General features: G+C 46.5%; 1 protein-coding gene across 1 annotated transcript; it reads right to left on the bottom strand.

Moving 5' to 3' along the window:
- Positions 1-360: 360 nt before the first annotated feature.
- PARP16 (poly (ADP-ribose) polymerase family, member 16) lies at positions 361-25,207 on the bottom strand (the record flags this gene model as incomplete). Its single annotated transcript, XM_005861127.2, has 6 exons — positions 361-1,612; positions 3,418-3,559; positions 5,210-5,381; positions 9,010-9,216; positions 12,626-12,763; positions 25,157-25,207. Coding segments are annotated over 6 exons (846 nt in total), but the record flags the coding sequence as incomplete, so codon positions are not given.
- Positions 25,208-25,209: the final 2 nt, after the last annotated feature.

Here is a 25,209-nt window from a genome sequence, read left to right as displayed (position 1 = left end):
ACTTCCACATTTCTAGGCCAGGTTAAGACGTTTTGTCAGTATTTCCCAAAACTCCTTTATAATAACACCATATGATGTCAACCTCACTGCTGAGAGTGTCCACCTGCCCATCTTGCCAGACTGTCAGCTCGATGAGGACAGGGACTTTTGGCCTTGGTCCTGTCCTATTTCTAGTGCCTGGCACACAGTAGGTGCTCATATTCAGTGTATCAACACCTACCAGATGATATATCCCGATGATATATGTTTTCCAGCAAACAGCCACTTCAAACAAGGAAGGAAAAAGAGGGTAAGATTTTGAGTAAAAGGGCATACAAGGCAGGCAGACTGAGGCTGAAAGCTGTCACAAAGGCAACCTGGTAATTAGGAAAATACCTTTATTATTTTTGAAATGTTCCAATATTCAATGTAAAAACCATGATAGTGGCTTTTTCACTTCACAAATTATAGAAAATTACTTTCCCCATTCCTTACAGAAACCTCTCCCCACAATCCCCACCAATAAGACAGGGCTCCATTACGGCTGAAGCAGGGCAGGGAGGAGGGGCAGAGAATACGGCAAGTAGAACCAAGGCTCTCTGGGCAGCCAGGGGTTTTTCCTGCCCAGTTTGAGTCCCAAAGACCTGTGACCCCCTCCGAGGCAGGCTCAGTCCACGCGTATCTGTGACACACTGAGGCAGGCCTCTGTCTTGAAGGCTGACAGTGGCAGGGGGCCTCCGGCGTGGCACTTGTGCCTGGCAGGCCACAATCAAGGCAGCTTCATGAGAGCGAGATAGGAGGCAGGCCTGCAGCTATAATTAGCAGTTAGTTAATTTTTAGAAAAAGACACTTGAGTTGCTCAGTGTTAGGTCTGTATTTTTTAATCAGAACTCTGACTCCTTCCTTTCTCATCCATGGTCGGGCACGGGGTTACAGCTGCAGCAGAATGCTGTTTGTTGATTTGAGAAAACTGAAAATGTTTTGTACTTACAAAGGTGGATGGAATTCAAAAACCGATCCCCACCGATTTTTATGAGAAACATGACTATTCCTCTTGAGCGTCTCAAGTCAAAACAAGGCAACCGCCTAGTGATTTATCGTCCCCACTACGCATTTTCCGCCTTCCAGAAGGCATTAGAGAAAGGGCCAACGTCCGCCAGGAGCGATTGTAAACATACCACTGACAGCTTGGACACTTTGTTTTTAAATGCAGCAGGACTTTTTCCTTTGGCCCTGATGGAAAAGCCAACTCCCTAGGGCTGTTTAGGCAGGAGCAGACAGGAGGGCTCCCCAAAACCTATGAGTGAGGGCCCAGTGGTCCCCCTTGGCCGGAGTGTGGCTGGAGCATCATCAAAGGCAATCGATACATTTATGGCATATGAAAATTGTCCTGTGGTCCCCCACTGGCCCGCAGGCTCAACCTGGCTGGATGCGGGGCACGGGAGGTACAAAACAAGGCACATGGTGGAGGTGGTCCCCACTCCAGGCCCAGAAAGATTATCTCTTCGCACGATTCCAAAAGTGTTGGAAAGTGGAGGAGTTGATGACACTCACTATGAGCAGCAGCAGCAGGTACAGGAATATCATGACCGTAAACCAATGGCTGGAAAACCAGGACAGCTGGCTGGAAGCCCTGCTTAAAAGGGAAAAAAGAGTGATGTTGGCAAAATGAGAAAAACATTTTTTTTAAGTGTATGCAACAACTCCTGGCTCAAAGATGAAATGATGAATTTCATCCTCTGAGTGAGCCATGAAATGAAGCTTCGTGCGTTCTCCTTTGCTCGAGAAATCCGAGGCTGTTTGCCCTGGCACTGACACGCCTTTCACCAGAACATGTTCTAAATGTACAAAGACAGCTATGCAGTGAGCTCATCCTGAGCTTCCCTTTTATAGCTGCTCCTCTTGAACCTTCTACGTCCTGTCTTTCCTTAAGCAGGACTTTGGTATCTAAAATAATGACCTCACTCAAGGTGTCTGCCCAGATGGCAGCAGGTGGCAGGCTATTTAGCAAACGTCGTTTCACTTTTAGACACCTACAGATATCAGTCTGTGCTGGGGAAATCCTCCTTGGCCCGCTGGGAGATGATCTAAACTGTCCAAGTGTGCACTAAAGAAACATTCCAGGGAGCAGTGGGAAGGAATGGAATTTTCAAATACAAAGAGCCAGATGATTTTAAACCAAAGGATAATGTCCACCAGACTCAGGAATGCTATACAAATTTCCCAAATTTGAGGAGAAGAGGGTTTTTTCCTGGTTTATGAAATCCTGAAGCATGGAACCCACTAGTATGTACAACAGGAGTGGGAAGTATGAAGTGATCCCCTTTCCTGTCTTACTTGCTCACCTGCTGCACATCCCCATGAAAAGCTAGAGCCCAACAATGCAGCAAGATCTCAAAGTGACCTCGACCCTGGAGAACCCTGTACACCCCCCCGCCCCCACCACCACCACCACATTGCTGAGATGGGATGAGGCATCTACCATGGCTTTTAGGAGTCAGAAGGCCTCATCTGCCATTGGGTTCAACACGTTCACGTTAAAGATGAAGATGGCCCGGCCCACATGGCTTAGTGGTTGAGCATCGACCTATGAACCAGGAGGTCATGCCTGGGTTGTGGGCTCGATCCCCAGTAGGGGGTGTGCAGGAGGCAGCCAATCAATGATTCTCTCTCATCATGGATGTTTCAATCTCTCTTTCCCTTCCCCTTCCTCTCTGAAATCAATAAAAATGTATTTTAAAAAAAAATAAAGATGAAGATGAAGCATCTCAGGTCCAGGAGAAGATGGTGGTTCAACAGCCACCATGGAAAGTGACCGGGCTGGGCGGCACCCAATCCCAGCCAGTGTCCAGCCACCACCCTGCCTCTCAGCTTAATCTAATCAATGGGTTTCAGAGTGAAACCATGAGCCTAGGGCTGAGGGGCCCCACAGTCTAGGGCAGCCAATTTGGCTTCATTCAGTCCCTCATGTCACTTGTGTTTACGAATCTCTTTGTCTCATTCACTAGAATATATAGTCCTCAAAGGGCCAGGACCACATCTTTTAAAATATATATATTTTTTATTGATTTCAGAGAGAAAGGGGGAGAGAGAGAGAAATATCAATGATGAGAGAATCATTGATCAGCTGCCTCCTGCATGCCCCCCATTGGGGATTGAGCCCGCAACCCGGGCATGTGCCCTGACCAAGAATTGAGCTGTGATCTCCTGGTTCATAGGTTGACGCTCAACCACTGAGCCATGCCAGACAAGCCAGGACCACATCTTATATAACCTTATCCTCACTCCTCACCCTGTCTAGCAAAGTGCTTTATATACTTTATACACAGCTGAGGCCTAAAGCTGGAGGAAAGAGGGTGCTGGTAACAAAGAACCCAACACTTTTAATGCAGCCTTCAGTTGTCCGCCTGGGGCACGGGCAAGGACCGTCCCTCTTACCTCTTGGCCTGCTTCTGTGAGTACACCAGCAGGTACTTCACTCGCAGGAGCTGGTTGTTGGTGACCACAAAGTACTTTGGAGGGATGTCTCCCCCTTCACTGTGCTTGATTCTCGCTCTCCTGCGATCTATCTCCTTGGAATCTGAATAAGGAAAGTAAAGCACAACTTTACTGGGGGTGGGGAAAGGGATACAATAACAAAAGCAGCAAATTATGAATATACATGGGTCAAGCCTCCTGGTCTTTGGGGTGGAGAAGCCCCAGCAGGCTGAGGAATAGGTGTGTGTGTGTGTGTGTGTGTGTGTGTGTGTGTGTGTGTGTGTGAAGCACAGTAAAAAACAGGAGAATCAGCTGGGCCAGTGTGGTTGAGCGTCAACCTATGAACCAGGAGGCCATGGTTCGATTCCTGGTCAGAGCACATGCCTGGGTTGCAGGCTCGATACCCAGTGTGGGGCATTCAGGAGGCAGCCGATCAATGATTCTCTCTCGTCATTGATGTTTCTGTCTCTTTCCCCCTCTCCCTTCCTCTCGGACATCAATACAAATATATTTTTAAAAACACACAGGAGAATCAACAGAGAGACAAATAGGATAAAGAGAAAAAGGAATAGGAAAATAAAAGAGATACGAGGTGGGGGAAACTTGGCTGAACAAGGAAAGCAGAGAAAAGCAGCAGATTGATGTTCAAAACAAAAAAATAATCTGGGACGAGGAACAGGACTTGATCGGAGACCTGTCTCTTAGCAGGCATTTTAAATTAGCCATTCTGGATTCGAGCTTCTTAGAACACATCTTCTACTCTTTGTACCAAGGCTTGTTTAAACAAACAAACAGAAACAAAACTTTTAATGCCATGAAAAGCCTTAGCAATTTAAAAAAAGCCAAAGCTCTGTGACAGCAGACGTTGCAAGGTTTTGTTTTGATGTTTAATGTCACGGTTTGCAAACTTCCTAAGAATTATAAATGCAAATATTCATGCTGTCTGGTTTAAGAGGTTGGCGTCAGACCTGGGCCCGTTTCTCAGTTCCAGTTGTTTTACATTAGAGGCCAGGAACAGTTTTCTCAATTTTCCTTTTCTCTTTGGAACCAACAGGCCAGTTCTGGAGACCAGAATGACAGTTCTGTGACTCTTCTGCCTTTGCAGGCAAAACAGCAGGGGGTGCCGGGCAGATAATCTAAGGGACGTATTAGGGAAGTAGACCGAGGCGGCCAGCAAGTCGTCTGCTTCCTGGAAGCCTGGGGTTTACTGTCCGTGGCCTCAGTTGCCTCTCACATCCTCCAAGGGCTCCAGCACACACAAGAGCATCCTGGAGGGACAGGTCTAAACACACGTATTTAGCTTCAATGTGGCAAATATTTTCTGAATGTCAAGTATGAACCAGGCTCCCTACTGATACCAGGTGTCCAAGCCTGACTGAGTCCCATGTCCTGCCCTCAGGAGCCCACATTCCAGCCTCACACACTCACGTTCAGCTATCACATCTCACTTCCTCCCCAAAGCTTTCTCTGAGCATCTGAACCCACCGACTGCTCCGTCGTCTGATCTGCCCGGTGGATCCCCGCACCTGGGACTCTCTACCTACCACCTTATAGTAAGTGACATCTTTTCTATTGTGTGTTCAATACCATAAGGAGACTGCTCACTGCCTGAAGGCAGGGCCCTGTCCTACACTGCTCTGGACTCAGCCCATCCCTTAGCACGCAATGGGTACTCCACCCAACAGTTGGGCCAACAGCAAGAACCTCCGCACCCTGAGGCTGCAGCCTAGTTCTAAGCCAAGGGCTCACTCACCTTTCTTCTTGGTTTGGCACTTGACATCTGGATGGTCTATGACCTCACACACAGCCACGCAGCTGAGGATGGGGCCAAGGAGGCTACGCTGCCACCCATAGCCATGGGGGCTATAAATGAGGGCCAGGCTCAAGTCACTGGTGAGGTAGGTCCCTTCCCCGAACAAGGATGTCTAGAATGGCAGAACCCACCAGAAAAGAAACAAGGCTGGGTAAGTATAAAATGGAACAGCAAGGTAACACAAGTCTTTCTTCAACAGAATTATAAACACAACATTTTCAAGCCTTTTTTTTCCCCCAGTGAAAAGCATAAACTCAAATAATCCTATGACATCATTATGGGGCTATCGCTAAACACATTCCTATCTGACGACCGGGTGACTGTGGATACACCTGATTAGCCTGGCAAACTAGTAGTTCCTGTGGTCAAGGTTGAGTGAGAAAAACATAAGTATTAAAAGTTCAGCCCTAACCGGTTTGGCTCAGTGGATAGAGCATCAGCCTGTGGACTCAAGGGTCCCAGGTTCGATTCCGGTCAAGGGCATGTACCTTGGTTGCAGGCACATCCCCTGTAAGGGGTGTGCAGGAGGCAGCTGATCGATGTTTCTCTCTCATTGATGTTTCTAACTCTCTATCCCTCTTCCTTCCTCTCTGTAAAAAATCAATAAAATATATTTAAAATATAAATAAATAAAAGTCCAACCTGGTCGGTGTGGCTCAGTGGTTGAGTGTCAACCTATGAACTAGGAGGTCACAGTTCAATTCCGGTCAGGACACATGCCCAGGTTGCGGGCTCAATCCCCAGTGTGGGGCATGCAGGAGGCAGCCAATTGATGATTCTTTCTCATCATTGATGTATGTTTCTCTCTCTCTCTCTTTTTCTCTCTCTCTCTCCTTCCGCTCTGAAATCAATAAAAAATACATTTTTTAATTAACAGGGTGTTAATTAAAAAAAAAAAAAGAGTCCAAACAGACCCAAGTTTAAATTCTGCCTATATCTCCAACAAGCTGGCAAGTTATAAAAACTCTCTGGCTGGGGGGTGGGAGTGGCCGGAGAGAGGTCAATGGAGGGAAAAGGATACATAGTAATACTTTAAACAATAAAGAATTTAAAACAAACAAACTCTCTGGGTCTCAGTTTCTGCATTTACAAAATGGTGATAGTAGTGTCTCCTTCATAAGGTCGTGGATGAGGATTCAATGAGATAATGTATATAAAGCATCGATCAGGACTTCTGGCACATGAGAGGGGTGGGCACTTCAGCACAGAATCTTGTGTGGGAGTAGATGCAGTAATTCCTGCTACATGAAATGCATTAGCATGGTTACACTGATGGGCTGGCAGAAGCAAAGCAAAATAATACTCGTATGTACTAGGAGGGGGATCGAACCTTAAGGGGAAGCAATCTGAGTCATTACTTAGAAAGGAAATGAATCTCTCAGACCAGAAACTATAACTGAATGAAGAAGCCTATAGGAGGGTCAGGGTAAGTTTTACTCTTTGTATTGGTGTTGACCTAGAAAATGTCCAAAAATCTAGAAGGCAGCTCCCTGGTGGTAGGTGCTAACTTGGTGCCCTCCATGAGGAAGCATGCCAGGTGAGAGACAAGGATCTCAGGTTAAATACCTCCAGTTGAGCCTACAGAAGGCATAGCAAACAAATCCTTGCCCATGGTAGACATCAATAATCAACCATGGTGGCCAGCATAAAAATGTCAATGACGGTACTCATTCACACTGGCTCAGAATCCTTCTCAATGCGACATCCAGGTAGCTGCTACCCAGGGCAGCTGTTATTCTGGGGCCACAGCATCAGTATCACAAGACAATGAGTGGACTCTAACAGCACACTGAACATCCCATGCTTGGGAATTGAGAAATGTCTTGTCTGGTGGCACCAGACTTCCACAATTCTAAGCCAATTCAGTGACGCTTAAGGGATGTGAAACAAGCCTTTGCTCGGCCTTTGGAAAGCCCCGTGCTGGGTTAGGCAGAGTTCCTGTGTCTTAAAATCCTGCACAGACCTCTCCAAGGATACTGGATGTCCTCTGATCTGACCCCAAGTCCATTCTCCCCTCTGCCTGTATATATATACCTTCTAGACTCGAGAACCTCAAGCATGGCTGCAGTGAGCAGAAGAGTGGGAAACTTGGGGTATCTCTATCATGAGAGCAATCCCACAGCTTCAACTGGCAGACGTCCCACTGAAAATCCAGACAGAAGAGGCAAGAGCAGACACTTTAGCAAAGGATTCTGATGAGATGCTGCTAAGTAGCAAAATCCCCGGGGGACTGAAGTGAAGGTCTGGTGTACAAGACTGTAATCTGCAGGCAACTTCAGGCTGGCTCTGCTGTGGAGGGAGGCCCGGGATTCCAGTAGCCTGGCCGAAATAATCAGCTGAAAGCCAGTGTAAACAAGCTCGTCATCCTCAGCAAAACCTAACTGCACTAATTGCTAATCTGCTGCAGCGCTGCTGGGAAGACTCTCCCGCTCCAGGATGCATCAGCCACAGGTCAGCCTGCGGCTCAGGGAGCCAGCCCCTCAGACATGGCAGGTGCTGCATGACCGGAGGAAAGGCTGCAGCACTGCTACTACCCAAATTCCTAGAAAAGCAGTGTCCTTGGTGCTTAGTACAGGAAGACCCTTTGCATGCCTGAGCTGTCTCAATCCTCTCAGCTCACCAGAAGGTGGGTAATGGTATCCTATTGTACAGATGAGGACACTGAGGCTCAGAGAGTTTAAATCAATCTGCACAGGCTGGAGAGCTGCTAAGGTGGTCTTTTTGGCTCCTGTCTGTACTCTCCCCTACACTTCCCAGAGAGGCAAAAAAGTGCCAGCGGAGCCCTCGCTGGTATGGCTCAGTTCGTTGGCCATCATCCCGTGCACTGAAAGGTTGCCAGTTTCATTCCCAGTAGGGCACATGCCCGGGTTGCAGGCTCAATCCCCAATAGGAGGCAGCCAATCGATGCTGTGCTCTCACATCGATGTTTCTCTCTGTAAAAATCAATTTTAAAAAGCTTTTTAAAAAAAAATGTGCCCTCAGTGGTTGAGTGTCGACCTACGAACCATGCCTGGGTTGGGGCTCAATCCCCAGTGTGGGTCATGCAGGAGGCAGCCAATCAATAGTTCTCTTTTATCATTGATGTTTCTCTCTCTCTCTCTCCCTTCCTCTCTGAAATCAATAAAAATATATATATTTTTAAAATGTGCCATTGGAGTAGGGGTTGTTGATACTGTTTTGACTCTTTAAAAAGGGAGGACACTAAGGAGAGGAAGCAAACTCAAGGAGGGAGGGAAAGGACCTCTCCCTGGCACATCCCCCAATTTCTCCAAGGGCAGACTGTGTTGGAGTGACCCCTAGAGCAGTGTTTCTCAAACTTCAAAATACAAAGAGATCACCTGGGGAGCTGGCCTGGGCTGGGCCCTGAGATTCTACTTGTCCAACAAGCTCCCAGGTGATGTGGTGCCACTGGTCCAGGAACCATGCTGAGTGGTGAGGATTGACCACACACTGGGACCACCTGGTGAGCTTTAAAAGCATGCTGCTGCCTGGACCTGACTCCCAGAGATGCTTCTCAAACTGCCATCAGTACAGGGATCACCTGGAGATCTTGTTAATATGCAGGTTCTGATTCAGAAGGTCCAGGTGGGCCCAGGATTCTGCATTTTCACAGGCGCCCAGCTGCTGCTGGTCTGTGGCCCACACTTTGAGTGGCAAGGACTTAGGGAACCTACCCCTTCCCACCCTTTACCCGCTCTGACCCACCAACCCCCCCAAATGTCAGTAGGCTTAGGCCCCACCTTGTTCAGGTGGCAGTGCAGGCCATTGTGGATGATGGAATGGAAGTTTTCTAGGCGGCTCCCATGGAAGGCGTAGATTAGGTCTCGTTCTCCTTTGGTCTCATAAAATTTGGCATTCGCTGGGTCCGAGTACTCGATTTCAAATAGGAAGTCCGGCACAGGGACAGGAGTGTGAGGGGCACCAGTCAGCTTTTGGATCTTTTCAAACTTGAAAACATGAAGGGAGTCGAAATTTTATTTGGGAAGCTGGTAAAATGTGCTGCCAACATGGACTCCTAAAGCCTTGGGCTTAAAGTCTAATGGACTCTGTTCATGAGGACAACTGGTTTCATGAGAATAAAGACATCAACTTATAAACAAGCTCAGAGCTTACAGCTCAAGACTGCCTCCTCTGATGTTTTTCCCTACAATAGGCTGAGAAGCATGCATTGTTCCTTCTAACTAAAGATCACTCTTAATTTTCATAACTTTCACATCTATTTCCTATATTCCATCTTTACAATCATCTCAGGAGGTAGAAAGGTGTGATAAATGGCAAAAATGGCCACATGTATTTCCTCCCACCCCTCTGCAATGTGACTTTGCAGGTGGAATTCCACCAAGATTCCATCAAGAGATGGAAACTATTTCACTCCCCCTTTAATTTGGACTTGGCCATGCGACTTGCCAATGGGACCTATGGCAGACAGAGGCTTGAAAAGGACTTGCCCCTCCTTGTCTGCTGCTGGGAACCTTTACCCTTCACTGCCATGTGAACAAGCCCTGCTAGCCTCTAGGACAGTGATGGCGAACCTTTTGAGCTCGGCGTGTCAGCATTTTGAAAAACCCTAACTTAACTCTGGTGCCGTGTCACACATAGAAATTTTTTGATATTTGCAACCATAGTAAAACAAAGACTTATATTTTTGATATTTATTTTATATATTTAAATGACATTTAACAAAGAAAAATCAACCCAAAAAATGAGTTCACATGTCATCTCTGACACGCGTGTCATAGGTTCGCCATCACCGCTATAGGAGGATGAGTGCCTCATAGAGGAAGGCCCAACCACAGCAGCCATCCCAGCTGAAGCCCCAGGCATATAAGTGAGGCTACCCCAGATCACCCAGCCCCAGGTAAGCCAGCCCCACCCAGAAGGACCACCCAACCAACCCATAGAATCATGAGAAATAATCAGTGTTGTTTTAAGCCACTAGCTTTTTGGGGGATGGTTTGTTATGAGGCAAAAAAAACAAAAACCTACTTGATATAAAAGGGTGAGCTATTTCCTAAGAGGGCAATGATCCTCTTTAGGGCAGAAACCACATCATTTCAGTGATTTCCAAACAGGTAAGTCACAGTCTATGGAGAAGGCGAAGTTTTCTCTGGGTTGATTAAATAAGAAAAATTAGGGTGGCCTTGGCTGGTAGCTCAGCTGGTTAGAGCATCATCCTGAGACACCAAGGTTGCAGATTCAATCCCCAGACAGGGCACATATAAGAATAAACCATCCACCCGGCATGGCTCAGTGGTTGAGTGTCAACCCATGAACCAGAAAGTCATGGTTCAATCCCTGGTCAGGACAAATGCCCAGGTTGTGGGCTTGATCCCCAGTGGGGGGTGTGCAGAAGGCAGCCGATCAATGATTCTCTCTCATCATTGATGTTTCTATTTCTCTCTCCTTCCTCTCTGAAATCAATAAAAATATTTTTTTAAAAATAAACCAATGAATGCATAAATAAGTGGAACAACAAATCAATGTCTCTCTTTCTTTCTCTCTCTCTTTCTCTCTCTCTCTCCCTTTCTCTCTTTTCAAAATCAGTCAATAAAATTTTTTTAAAATATATTTTATTGATTTTTTACAGAGAGGAAGGGATAGGGATAGAGAGTCAGAAACATTGACGAGAGAGAAGCATCGACCAGCTGCCTCCTGCACACTCCCTACTGGGGATGTGCCCGCAACCAAGGTACATGCCCCTGACTGGAATCGAACCTGGGACCCTTCAGTCTGCAGGCCGACGCTCTATCCACTGAGCCAAACCGGTTAGGGCAATAAAATTTTTAAAGAGAAAATTTAGGTCAATGTAATAGATATATATTTACATATATTTAATATATATTTTATACACACACACACTGCTGTAAGGTTGCCATGACCCTTTCTTTGGAAGAACTGTTCTCTATTCTAAGGTCAGGACCATCCTCTTTTGTGTTAAAACATCCTTTTATAAAATGATGGTACATGGTAGGCTAATGTCCTTGCTTGGGTCAATAAAAAGCTGATAATCCTGGATGCCAACACTCCATATTTTAATGGAAGTCAACTTGTCCATAATCCAAAGTCAAGGAGCTATTATCTTATCTACTTTACCTGCAGCAATATCTAGTAAGTGCCTGATGCCCATATGAGGAATGAATAAATCTCAATTTAACAGATGACAAAAGTAAAACCCAGAGATCACCTAAGAGTTAACAGTCCAGCCTGGCCCCGAATATCTCCCACTGACTCCCTCTCCGGGGCTCTGTATGTTATTTTCCCTCCCAACACAGATGGATGTCCCCAGACACCAGAATCCAAGACATCAAATTCTATGCCACTTAAGGATTTCCGTCTCTAGCAGGAGCTTGTAAAACTGAATGCTCTTAAGTTAAAATGAATTAATTAAGTGAAGAACAGTACAGATAAGCCCCTGCTGCCTCTCAGAGGAAAGAGCACCAGATTGAGGATCTACCATCCCACACTCTGGTCCTTGCTATCCCAGCGTGTCCTGGGAGATCTGGTCAGGCAAGGGACACCAAATTATGGAATGTCTGGTCAATGCCAAAAACTATACTGGGAGTGACACACATTCCGTTATAGCTCCCCTCTGAGGTACCTATTAATATTCTCAGTTTACAAATGGGGAAAGGAAGACCCAATTATGGGTAGAAGTGGAGTTCAGTTTTTTTAAATTAATTTTTAGAGAGAAAAGAAGGGAGAGGGAGAGAGAGAGAAAGTAACATCAATGCTGAGAATCACCAATTGGCTGCCTTGTGCACACCTCCTTCTAGGGATTGAGCCCACAACCCAGGCATGTGCCCTGACCGGGAATCAAATCAGCAACCTCTTTGGTGCATGGGTCAACGCTCAACCACTGAGCCACACCAACCAGGCATGGTGGACGTGGAATTTAAACCCAGAGCATGAGGTTTTCCAATACTTCAGGCTTTGCCTCCCTGTTTCCTAACACCTGGATTAGGCCCATGTTTCTTAAGGTGTGGTCAAGGGCCTACCCTTATCAGAATTACCTGGGCTGCTTGTGATACTCAACATGTATAGAGCCCTTAGCATGTGCCCTTACACATTGTTCTAAGTGTGAAAATTCATTCAATTCTCACAGCCATTTCCCTGATGGAAGTATACTATTCGCGGGTACTGAAATGTACCAAGAAACCTGCTCAAGGTCACACAGCTAGTAGGAGGGAGAACACAGCTTTGCACTGCCAGTGTGCAAGTTCGTGGGCCCCACTTCAGACACAGAATCAGAATCTCTGGGGGCAAGGTGCAGGAATCTGCATTTGCAATAAGCTGCCTGGGTTATTTGGTGCACAAGGAGGTCCTAGGAACCTGTGATCCTACAGATCAAAGTCTCACCTCTGACTTCCCTGCACTGTGGACTGTCAGGACCTTTGAGGATAAAATCCAGCTCAGCAGGTCCCAGGCCCGTTTGTCTTTATCTTCAGAGGACTGGAGAAGCTCTTTCAGGTTGGGTAACTTGCTGGCATCTGCAAGCTGAAGTGAGGAAAACCTCCATTAGCAAGGATCCTAGACAAAATGAGAAGCAGGAGCCCTCTAGCGGTAAGACAGCAACCTGCACTTCTTCCAGGTCATGAATTTCCTAAGAGGAGAGACATGTACAGGTCTATGATCCCCTTTCCAAAGAACATCCAACTCCAAGTGCTCCAAACACTGCAAGGTTTTGTAACTCATTTGGTACAAAACCTGACCTCAACTGATGTGAGGATCGTTCAATCTTTATTTATCCCACTTCATGTTACATTTTGCTGTAGGAATATTAATTCTGATCATGAGATGCCACCTCAGCTGGAGGTGTTTTATCAAATACATGATATATACGCGGGTGGGTAAAGGGTTAGCAAAGCATGAGAAAATGACCTGCAGTTAATTTCCTGTCAGCCTGTTTCCCTGGAGGCTGGATAAAGGAAGTATGGCAACTACATACATAACCAGGCAAGGCTGCTTATGGTAAAAATGACCCAGAATAGTAAGCTGCACCTACACTGGGAGAAACTGCAAGTGGGGAACCCATGGTTTGAGGTTTCCCTGAAAGTGGTGACTTTTTGTGAGGCCCTGGCAGCTATGTCTACGGCGTTCTTACAAGAGAGACCGGTCTCTGTAAAACATGGGGCTTCATTCGGCCAAAGCAGTTCCTACACACACCCGACATGAACCTCTTTTTACACATGAGCTGTCACCCTCAGGACAAAGCCTGGATCCTGGAACTCTGTGTGGACTGCTCCAAGGACTTCCGTAGAAACAGAACCCCTGCTGTAAGTTGCAACCCGTCCTAGGGCCTTCTGATTTAGGCTGGTGCCCGTGTGGCCCGCTATAGATGCCAGTTTAGTTGTATCGTTACACCACATTGTTGCCTTTGTAAAATTGGGTAGCATCTGAATTCTGAAACACATTTGGTGCCAGGTTTTCTGTTAAGGGACTGGGGATCTGGACGCACAGATAGCTACAAGGTAACTGTAGCTTTTGCTCAGAAATGATGAGTAGAAGCCAAATCTCCCTAGCATGGTTTTTTAAAACATCACCGTACACAGGTGCCATCTGTGAACATGCCTTGGGTTGCACCACCTCCAAAGTTTGCTCACTCAGTCCCCTGGAATGCCACTTCCCCTACTTCTACCAACCCAGGCACCCTTTTTTCTAAACCCCTACAGCATTCATCCCCTCTTCAATCTCCCCAATATGGCCAGGATTCCTAGAGGCCAGGGACAGTCATGTATTTTTCTAATCCTCCACTTTCCTGGACACAGGGGGAAAAGCAGACAGATCTGGGTTTGAATCTCTGCTCCCCTGCCCTTTTTTTTTTTTTTTTAGAATAGTTTACTGATTTTTAGAGAGGAAGGGAGAAGAGAGATACATCAATATGAGAGTATAACATCCATCGGCTGCCTCCTGCACACCACTTCCTCACCCCCAGCCTCCTTCCCCAGGGTGTCTTTAAACAAAGCACCGGACCTGTCTGACCTCAATCTCCTCTCTAACATGGGAAGCCCACTATCTCCAAATCAGGTTGACAAGATGATTAAAGAAAGTAGCAGAATATCAGAGCCTGGTTTATATATGTTCATTTCTTTTCTTTTTTTTTTCTTATATTTCTCCCTGACAACACTCCCAAACACACTTTTACTGGGGATGTAGCTGGTGCTTCATGAATATCAGTGTGTTTTTTCCATTGACAACCACTGATGATTTTTTTTTAACTCTGTACTTGAAAATGAGAAACATTTCAGGGCTGCTTTATTCCTCTCTCTTCCAAAGATTCAATCAATAGCTTCAGACTTCTAATAAAACTACCTGTACATGTCTCGTGAGCATTAGTTTTTAACAAGCACATGGGCCCTAGCTGGTTTGGCTCAGTGGATAGAGTGTCAGCCTGCAGACTGAAGGGTCCCGGGTTCAATTCCGGGTTCAAGGCCACATGCCTGGGTTGTGGCCCGATCCCCAGTATGGGGTGTGCAGGAGGCAGCCGATCAATGATTCTTATCATTGATGTTTCTATCTCTCTCTCCCTCTCTCTTCCTCTCTGAAATCAATAAAAATATATTTTTTTAAAAAAAAGCACATGGGTGTGTAAATGCTTCACGAGTGTTGGTGCTATTCAGTGGGGAGGAAGAAAGGTAAGTAATTGTGACTTAAACCTCCAATGTCATAACAAAGATGCATACAAGCTACTGAGGAGACTGAGTGGGACTCGTGTTGGATAGCGGCTGAGGGACAAGGGGGTGGTCAGGCAAGGCGTTGGCAGAGGAGGTGCTGTGTGACCTGGGTAGTGCAGCGTGAGGTCAGGGCAGTGGATGGGGACGTGGTTACTTGTGAAGGCTCTCCTCCCAGGCAGAGTAGCCTGGGTCCAAATCTGGGTTCTCGTACCCACTACGAGCTGTGTGACCTGGGTGAGTGGCTTGATCTCCTTTGTCTTGGTTTCCTCAAATACATAATTGGGATAATATTAGTAGCCACTTCCCGGGATCTCTGTGCCAGTTAATCAAGTTAAACAAGTATAGTGCTTAGAGCAGTGGTTCTCAGCCTTCTGGCCCTTTAAATACAGTTCCTCATGTTGTGACCCAACCATATAATTATTTTCGTTGCTACTTCATAACTGTAATGTTGCTACTGTTATGAATCATAATGTAAATATCTGATATGCAGGATGGTCTTAGGCGACCCCTGTGAAAGGGTTGTTCGACCGCCAAAGGGGTCGCCACCCACAGGTTGAGAACTGCTGGCTTAGAGCAAAGGGAGGCATTAGGTACTCTAATGTTAGTGGGACTGCCATGGTGGTTGTCATAATTAACTGCAGGTGGTTGGTGTGGCGGGAGCCTAGAGTGTGGGAAAGAAGAGGAGAGAGGAACAGGAGTCAGAAGGTGAGGTCAGCCTTCGAAGGCCTTGGACACCCCCCGGAGGTCTCTGGGCTTTGTTCTATAGGCAATACAGAGCCACTAAGGCAGCAGTTCTCAACTTGTGGGTCGTGACCCCTTTGGCGGTAGAACGACCCTTTCACAGGGGTCGCCTAAGACCATCCTGCATATCAGATATTTACATTACGATTCATAACAGTGGCAACATTACAGTTATGAAGTAGCAATGAAAATAATTTTATGGTTGGGTCACAACATGAGGAACTGTATGTAAAGGGCCAGAAGGTTGAGAACCACTGCACTAAGGGTACCTGACACTGTGTTCCAAATGGTGCTGCTGCCTGCCCAGTGCAAAGGACACCTCCCAGCATCCTGTGACCTCACCTGTCCTGCTTTTCTACTCCTGGTCCACACTTGTTATCCCAAAGCCAGAGCTGAGTCTGCTCTCCCACAATCACCGTCCCCATCACTCCTGTTCTCAAATTCCACCTGTGAGCCGCAGCCCTTGCCAACAGTCCAGACCTGGGTACAGAGAGCCCTACAAAACGACGGGCAGCTAAGCCAGGTCAGTCTGGGGAAGGGGAAGAGACTGCTCCCAGCTCTGAGATCAACCCAGCCTCACCTGAGCGCCCTCGCCCTCGCCCTCGGGGACAGCCCTCTTCCAGGGCTAGGCCCTCCCACTGCTGCCTGCCCTGTGTGTCCTGCTGGGCTCCTCTCTTTGCCCCCCACTGTTTAACCCTCAACTGGCCTTCCTCAAGTCCTATTTCACTTTTCAGGCTACTCTGAAAAATACATCTGCTCCAACAAGTAACAGGATTCTTTTTCTTCTTGTGACCAAAACCTGTCTGCATGTTAGCAGTGCCTTTTGGGGACCAGGAACACAAATAGGGCTGTCCCGTAAAATATTGCCTGCCCAGTTGAATTTGAATTTCAGATAAATAACAAAATAAAGCGTTAACTATAAGTATAACCCGTGCAATAATTACAGCATACTTCACACTTTAAAAATTATGTGTTGCTTCTCTGAAATTCAAATTTAAATAGGTGGCCTATATTTCTTTTTGCTAGTCTAGCAACTCTGTCCTTCACAAGGCCCTTGGGAATCTGTTCTGGCTTCTCTGCCTAACAGTACCTCCTGAAACATGCTTCTCACCTGCTCCCCTACACCATTCCTCAAGTGCCCTATGTCTTTCCTTCTCTTGCTTCTGCAGCTGCCCAGCATGAGAGTCTACTCAGTCTTCAAGGCCAGCCTAAAGTCACTGACCCTGACCCTGACCACTCCCAACCTCTAGGCTCCCCTGTGCTCTACGCTAGGTCAGGGGTCACTGTTCAACACAGCCCTCAAGTTGGTACTTGACTCTCTCCACACTTGTTATCCCAAATGCTTCCTGAGGGCCAACTCCATCGTATGTATTCTGGAGCCCCAGCAGTCAGCTAGAACCTGGCACGGAGATCAGAGCAACATGGTGAAAGCTAATATTTATTGAGGCCTTATCACATGCCAGGCACTGGGCTAAATGCTGTGCACACGTCATCTCATTTTATCCTCACAACAACCTATCAGAAAGGGGAGGAACCTGGGGCTTGGAGAGGTCAAGCACCTTGCCTAGGGTCCTGCAGCTCTGCAGTGGCAGGGCCATGAAGCCAGGCAGCCTGACTCTAAGGTCTGTTCTCTGTGATTCCATTTATAATGGACTAAATATCTTAACCCAAAGGAGCAATTCCCACAGAGCTTTAAGAAGCTGCTTGGGAAGCCAATCACCTATGTTTCTGGAGTCTCCCACCCCCACATAATAAATCAAGACAGCTGCCAGCTGTGCCTAGGCCCTGTAGGTAAGGAGGAAGATGTATGTCAGGTGAAGTACGAGACAAGCATTACAAACCACTGTTCATGGCAGTGGAAGGCATTTACCAATAACCAGATTGAGGAGAATAAGTGTTCAGGAGGAAGGCAGGCATTTCTGGGGGGTAGGGAAGAAGGCAGAGGGAAGGGTATATGGGTCAAGTAGGATAGAATTGGGACCTGGTGTAAAGGGGAGGATTTTGAGAAGCAGAGAGAGAGAGAGCACTCCCAGTGGAAAGAGCTTAGCAGAGAGGCAGTGATGTGAACAATGCCTTAGTCCCAAAATATGGCCCCAGGCTCAAATGCCCCAGAGCCAGAGGGGTGATGAAAATGAGTAAGGGGAGAGTCTAAGAAAGCGGTGAGGGCTGTGTTGAACAGTGACCCCTGGCCTAGCACAGGGCCCAGCCACCAAACTCCAGTTCCAGCTGGTGTCTGCCCAAGAGTGACCTCCACCCAGGCAGTGGAGTCTCAGATATTTTTTTATTTTTAAAAGAAATGAGCAAGCTGCACTTTTTTAACTTCCCAATTTCTAAAAGGCTAGAGAACAACCTGTCATCCCATAGAACATATGTCTGTCTGCAGCCTCTACTCTGGGGAACAAGGAAGGATTCCGGTGAAGAAGTGGCTCAGGGAGCCTGAGTGCTGGGCAGTGCTGGGCAGTCCAAGGTTTAAGAAAGGAAGTCTCTCAAGAAAGAGGTGGTTTGCGTGACAGAGACCAAGGGCAGGAACCAGCAAGGGAAGCAGAGAAGAGAGAGGACTGATGACCCTGGAAGGAGACAATTCAACCTCCTGGCTTTGAGTTGGGTGGTGACAGTCCATCCCAGCGGACACTTTGCAACCACCCAGATCACATTCTCCTGGGGAGGAGGCCCAGGAATCTGTGTACAGAGGCTGCCACAGGTGCTTCTTATCACCAGGCTTGGATGATAAGCACTGCTGTCCTGGAAGGGCTGGCAGCAGGAAAGAGAGAACATCTGCAAAAAATCCTTGTGGTTCAGTTGGTTGAGCATTGTCCTGTGCCCCGAAAGGCTGCTGGTTTGATTCCCGGTCAGAACACATACCTGGGTTGTGGGTTCAGTCCCCAGTCCGAGCACATACAGAAGGCAACCGATATCTTGCTCTCCCTCTCATGTCCTCGGATGAGGATTTTAAAAAAAAATCCTTGTCTAGGAAGATGCCGGAGGTCATAATTACTAGATGTGGGTGGAGGTGCTGGAAGGAAATGAACCAAAGGTACAGCCAAGGTCACCGGCCTCAGGACCAAAGTGACACCTGTAACAGTGGGTGGGAGGGACGGATGGAGCCGACAGGATGCCAAGATGAGGCTGGAAAGGCAGACACTGCAGTTACATACAGGTGCACCTGGCTTTGCCCAAACCTAAGGTATGACAATCCAGAGTCACTAAAACAGCCTGGGGTGAGAGTCTACTTTACAGGAGAACTCTTCACAAAAGAGGTCATCATGGGGATCCTTTAGAGGAGTCCCCACCCTGGCTACACGCCAGCAACACCTGGGAGATGGAGGGTGGTCTGCTCCCAGCACATATACTGATTACCTGATAGGAAGATGAAATGAGTTCCACATAGAAACCGCTCAGAACAGTGCCCAGCGAGTGGTAGGGGCTATTAGCACTGAATAAGTGTTAGGGTCTATACCAGGGGTGGGCAAACTTTTTGACTCGAGGGCCACAATGGGTTCTTAAACTGGACCGGAGGGCCGGAACAAAAGCATGGATGGAGTGTTTGTGTGAACTAATATAAATTCAAAGTAAACATCATTACATAAAAGAGTACAGTCTTTTTTTTTTTAGTTTTATTCATTTCAAACGGGCCGGATCCGGCCCGCGGGCTGTAGTTTGCCCACGGCTGGTCTATACTATTATTATTAATCAAATGTCCCTTTCTACTGCTCACCAATCTGCAGAGGAACGGCATACATTTCCGGGATGGTTGGGAAGGGAGGAGGTGGTTTCTACTGGAAAGATAAATCTCACCCCTGGATCCTCCACATCACCATCCCATAGGCTGGGGAATCCTTCTAGCCACACACTCACCGCCAGTCACATCACATCATACCTATGCCTGTATCCATATCTTGTCATATCTGTATATTCCACTTCCCTCTTCAGATATCATCTTTGGAGAACAGGGAAATAAAAAGGTAACCTGAGAGACTGAGAACTTTAACTTGAAATACCAAGTATGAACCTAAATTGATACTTATTGATTGGACTAAATCTAATTGTTATCATTGCCTCACTACCAGTAGGTGGGTGCTCATGAAAATGATCAAATCGCCCTAACCAGTTTGGCTCAGTGGATAGAGCGTCTGCCTGCGGACTCAAGGGTCCCAGGTTCGATTCTGGTCAAGGGCATGTACCTTGGTTGCGGGCACATCCCCAGTAGGGGGCATGCAGGAGCAGCTGATCATTGTTTCTCTCTCATCGATGTTTCTCTCTATCCCTCTCCCTTCCTCTCTATAAAAAAATCAATAAAATATATTTTTTTAAAAAGAAAGAAAATGATCAAATCAATTAATAGAAAAAATTTTAAACTAGACATTTTCTGCAAATATAAACAAACAAGTCCCACTGCCTAGGCTCCACCTCAGATCAATTAAAACAGAATCTCTAAGGGTGGGGCCCAGACAGCAGTATTTGTTAAAGCTTTCCAGGTGATTCCAATGTGAGCCAAGGTTGAGAGCCTTGTAAAGAATAATCTCCCTCGGTCAATGTCAATTCCATTTCTAACCTGGAAATAAGCATCAAAAGCCTTCCTGAGAAAGTTCTGTTAGCCTTTGAGGCAGCAACTTCACCTTTCAGAATTTACCTCAAGAAAATAACTAGATATATATAAAGAAGAAGAAAAAGGAAATAACTATAGATATAAATAATGATTATGTGGAAGGATGTTTATCATAGTATTATTTATTAAAGCAAATGTATAATATTGTGAAGGAAGCAGAGGAAGAACTCCTAACTGCTGGGGGTAAAAGCACAGAGTAAGATGAGGTTCCAGCTGTGCCTTAAAGAACGAGGGAGAGTTTGACTTGGACAACATAGGGGGTGGCATGGAGGGGAGAGGGGGCAGGCCTGCCCTGAGGTTAGGACAGAGCGGAGTTTATTCATGTCTTTAACCCAAACATTGGGAGTGAGCTTCTCTAGAGAGAGCAAGCCAGAGACCAGAACCAGGAGAGCCAGTACAACCTTCCACACCCACCCCCAAATGGTGGATGGGAATAGGGCAGGCTAGATTGCAAATGCTTCTCAGACTTGTTAAAACTGCAGATCCTGCCGTGGCCAGGTAGCCCAGTTGGTTGGAGTGTCACCCCCTTATGCCAAGGTTGTGGGTTCGATCCCCAGTCAGGGCATATATAAAAAGCAACCAGTGAATGAATAAATAAATGGAACAACAAAGCGATGTTCCTCTCTCGCCCGCTCTCTCTTCCTCTCTCTAAAATCAATTAGAGAAATTGATTTTTTTAAATGCCAATTAAAAAAATCAGATCCTTATTGGGTAGGTCTGAGAGGGGGACCTGGCATTCTGCATTTCTAACAAACTCCCAGGTGATGCTGCTACTGGTCCTCAACCCCACTTTCAAGTGGAAAGGGCCTGGAATTAATATAAAGGAGCCGCCCTAGCCAGTTTGGCTCAGTGGATAAAGCATCAGCTTGTGGACCAAAAGGTCCCGGGTTCGATTCTGGCCAAGGGCATGTACCTTGGTTACAGGCTCCTCCCCGGCTCAGGCCCTGGTCAGGGCACGTGCAGAAGGCAACCAATCGATGTATTTCTCTCACATCCTTTATATATATAAAGGAACCATTACCACCCACCTCCCACCCCCAGAAAGGATCTGCAGGCTAATGGAGAACCAGGGCATGGAGTTCCTAGGGGAAAAAAACAAACATGAAGTTTGAGGGTCAATGGTCAGGGCTACAGGGCATCCCAAGAATGCTACCGATTCTCTGACCAATAAGGGCTCAGCCAACCCTTGTTCAAGGAACAAGAGCAGAAACCCTCCACCTGGGCAATCGCGCATACACAATTTGATTCCTCAAACATCTGATAAGCACCTCCAAGGCCAGGCACTGGGAATACAAAGACCTCCCGGTGTAAAACTGAAGTGCTGCCTCAGAATAAAAATATCCTCAAAACAAGCCACCTGAGAGATGATTTGGGGCTTTAGGGAGTGTGAGAGATAGGGCCAGAGCCATGCAAGTTTGGTTTAGCAGCGAGCATTCTCAGGAAAGCAATAATCAATAAAGTAATTCAAGCCAGAGCTCTAATTTTTTGAAACTGCAACATGTGCTATAGGTGTGCAATGACACCTTGTATTATGGAGAAAATTGATTTAAAATGGTTAAATATGATAAACTGTTTCACATTACTTCCAAGTGCTTTTAGTTAAACAAATAAAAATTATAGACTTTTTTAAAATACGGAGATGCTTTATTTTGTTGTTCTTAATCCTCCAATGGATATTTTTCCATGGTTTTTTGTTTGTTTGGTTTTTTTTTTAAGAGAGAGAGCGTGGAAGGGAGGGGGAGAGCAGAGAGAAAGAAACATTGATGTCACTCACATCGATTAATTGCCTCCCACAGGTGAGCCTTAACCGGAGATATGTGCCCTTGACCAGAATCAAACCCTGGACCTTCAGTCCACAGGCTCATGCTCCATCTACTGAGCCAAACCCGCTACAGCAAAATACAAGATTTTTTAACAGCCCACACCTTCCTTCTTCAGGTAACCACAAAATGACCCAGAAGAACGAATCCAGAACTCATTCCCTTTTCTTTCAAAGTTAATCACTGACTCAGATACAGGTCCAGATGCCAAATTCTCCACATTTTCTTCTGTAACTCATGTAAACTGTGGCAAAAGGAAACCTGAAGTGTGTTTATCTAAGAACATGTGCATGCTCTCAGAGGTCGTACCAGGTCCTGCCTGGGGAGCGGCCTTCTCTTGGGTAACTGCTCCTCAAAGCCATGCCTACAGACGGCCAAGACTCTGTCTGGCCTGGACCAGTTTCCTTAACAATGGTGCGCAATAAGGAATATGGCAACAGAATGGGCTGGTAAGAACCTGCCTGTGTTTCTCCAGCGGCACAATGAGCCCCATGAGAGGGACAGTCTGTCCCTCCAGAGGTGACTATTTGGGGCTCTCTGAAGCTCTCCTAAGGAATTATGGGTATGGAAGCAAGGGTGTGCCCCAAACTGAGAGCACTGATACCTATCAGGAGGGACGTGAGATCGTGTGAGCTCTGTCAAGGGCACTTTTACTTGATTGATATCATTTGAATGTTTTATAACAAGAATATATTACTTGCATAATTAAAAAAATTTAAAGCATAAACAAATCGAAACACTTCCAAAGCTCCCTTTGCATTTATCCCATATTCATCAAACAAATCTGATTCTGTTTGCCAGTAAGCCCTTCCAGCAGGAAGAGAAGGTGCTGAGCATGCTAATCAACTTGGATGTTTCTTGGTAAAAGTTAATGAAGTGCACCCTGGGGCACCATCTCGGTGGGTGTGGTCCCTCAGACTCCTATCTCTTCTCCTGACAGATCCCTCTCTCACCCTACCACCACAAGGCTCTTTCAGAAATGCATCCTGGCCCAGCTGGTGTGGCTCAGTGGTTGAGTGTCGACCCAGGAACCAAGAGATCTTGGGTTCGATTCCTGGTCAGGGCACATGTCCATGTTGTGGGCTCAATCCCCAGTAGGGGGGTCCAGGAGGCAGCCAATTGATGATGTTCCTCTCTCTCATCAATGTTTCTATCTCTCTCCTGTCCTCTCTCTAAAAATCAATAAAAACATAACTTAAAAAAAAGAAAGAAAGAAATGCATCATGGATCTCACCAATGCTTCCCCCAACTAAAGATAAAATCTATACATCTTGGCAGGACATGCCAAGCCCTGCATGCTCTGGCTGGCCTCACCTTTTCCTGCTCCCCACAACGGCCACACTAAAATGCAGACTTGTTCTTCCCGGTGAGCTCCTGGATTCTGCCCGTCCTGCTACTCCTCCTAGAACAGCACTTTCCTCCTCTCTGCTCCCTGAAATCTTCCATGTCCCCTAGGGATCCAGCATGGTCTCAGCTACTGCTCTTTGTTGGTGTCCCCTGACCCCAGCTCAGTGCCAAGGACTAGGGTCCCTGCTCTGGGCTTCCCCTTCATATATACAGGCTCATTTTACGCACTTCACTGCGTTTTTTTCCAGGTACAAATTGAAGGCAAGACCCTCCACCAGCAAAAAGATTACAACTCACTTTATTACAGTGCTCTGGAACTGAACCTGCAAAATCTCCGAGGTCTGCCTGCACAGGGCTTACCCCACAGTCCAGCTGAGCACACTGTTAACCTGCATCCTAGGCACCTGGCCCACAGCAAGGGCTCCATTAAAATCTATCGACAAAATAAAGGTATGTCACCCCCAAGGCTCTGATATCACAAACTCACAAAACTGAACATCTCAATTTGCAGAACAAACTGTGGGGAAAGTCAGTTGGCTTCTCTTTCTCTGACCTCCCTGAACCTGAAACATCTGTGTACGATGGCCTAGGCCTGCGATGCCCTCAACACATCCCTAGCCTAGATTTCAATGGACCATGTGGGAGGCAGGAGACTGGGCCTGTGTCCTATTACATCCCGAAAGTGAAAGCAAAGAGGGAACCCAACCCTGACCATCTCATCAGACATAATTCTAAACACCTCCTTAAATCTGTTAATGTGGTTCATAACATTAATTGATGTTCAAATGTTGAACTCATTTTGCATCCCTGGAATAAACCCAACCTGTTAATGAGGAATTGTTTTTTATACATTGCTGGATTCAGGATCCTAATATTTTATAGAGGATTTCTACAATTATACTCATGAGTATACTGGCTTATAATGTTCTTTTCTTGTATCATTCTTATCAGATGTAGGATCAAGGTTATACTAGCCTCTTTTTCAATATTCTGGAAGAATTTGCACACAACTGGAATTACTTATTACCTCAGTGATTGGTAGAACTCACCAAGGAAACCTGCTAGGCCTGGAATTTTCTTTGAGTGAATTTACTAATTCAGTGTCTTTAATGATTTATAGACCATTTAAATTTTCTATTTCTTATAGAATCAATTTTGGAAAATTATATTTTTCTAGGCAATTCCAAACATGTGAATGACAAAAATAACTGATATCTGGAATGCTGACCCTAAAGTGAACTCTGCAAGAAATTAAGTGCCTTGTGAATCATCAAAGAAACAACAGCTCACATGTGTACTGTATGTTACACTTTATAAGAGCGCTGCCCATATGTTACCTCATCTGAAGATCAAGGTATGGGGGTGCTCTGGTTACTTTTGGGGTGTGTGTGTGTGTGTGTGTGTGTGCATATTTGCAAAGGGATGAGTAACTTCCTATTTGGCTGAGTCCGGTGATTCAGATCAATACCCATTTGCTGGCCACACTAGGAAATCGTGTGGAGGCCTAACTGCTGAATCCCTCTTCACTCCTGGAAGCCACTTGTCATTAACAAGAGGAAGCAGCCCCAAAGTGCCTTGGGAGTGTTCTTAGCTCATTGCTGGAAATGAAGTCTAGGGGCTGTCGTGTTTACTCACCGGGTCCACGGGACACGTGGCCTGGGAAACCGCGGGCAGCGCCGGGGGCTGGGGGGAGCACACTCACCAGGGCCTCGAAGTCCTTGCAGTCGTGGCGGGCGTAGGACGCGGGGAAAGGCC

This window comes from Myotis brandtii, unplaced genomic scaffold (genome assembly GCF_000412655.1).
Source record: "Myotis brandtii unplaced genomic scaffold, ASM41265v1 scaffold144, whole genome shotgun sequence".
Classification (NCBI taxonomy): domain Eukaryota; kingdom Metazoa; phylum Chordata; class Mammalia; order Chiroptera; family Vespertilionidae; genus Myotis; species Myotis brandtii.
Note: the sequence above shows the minus strand (reverse complement) of the source record. Positions and strands in the feature narration are given on the sequence as shown.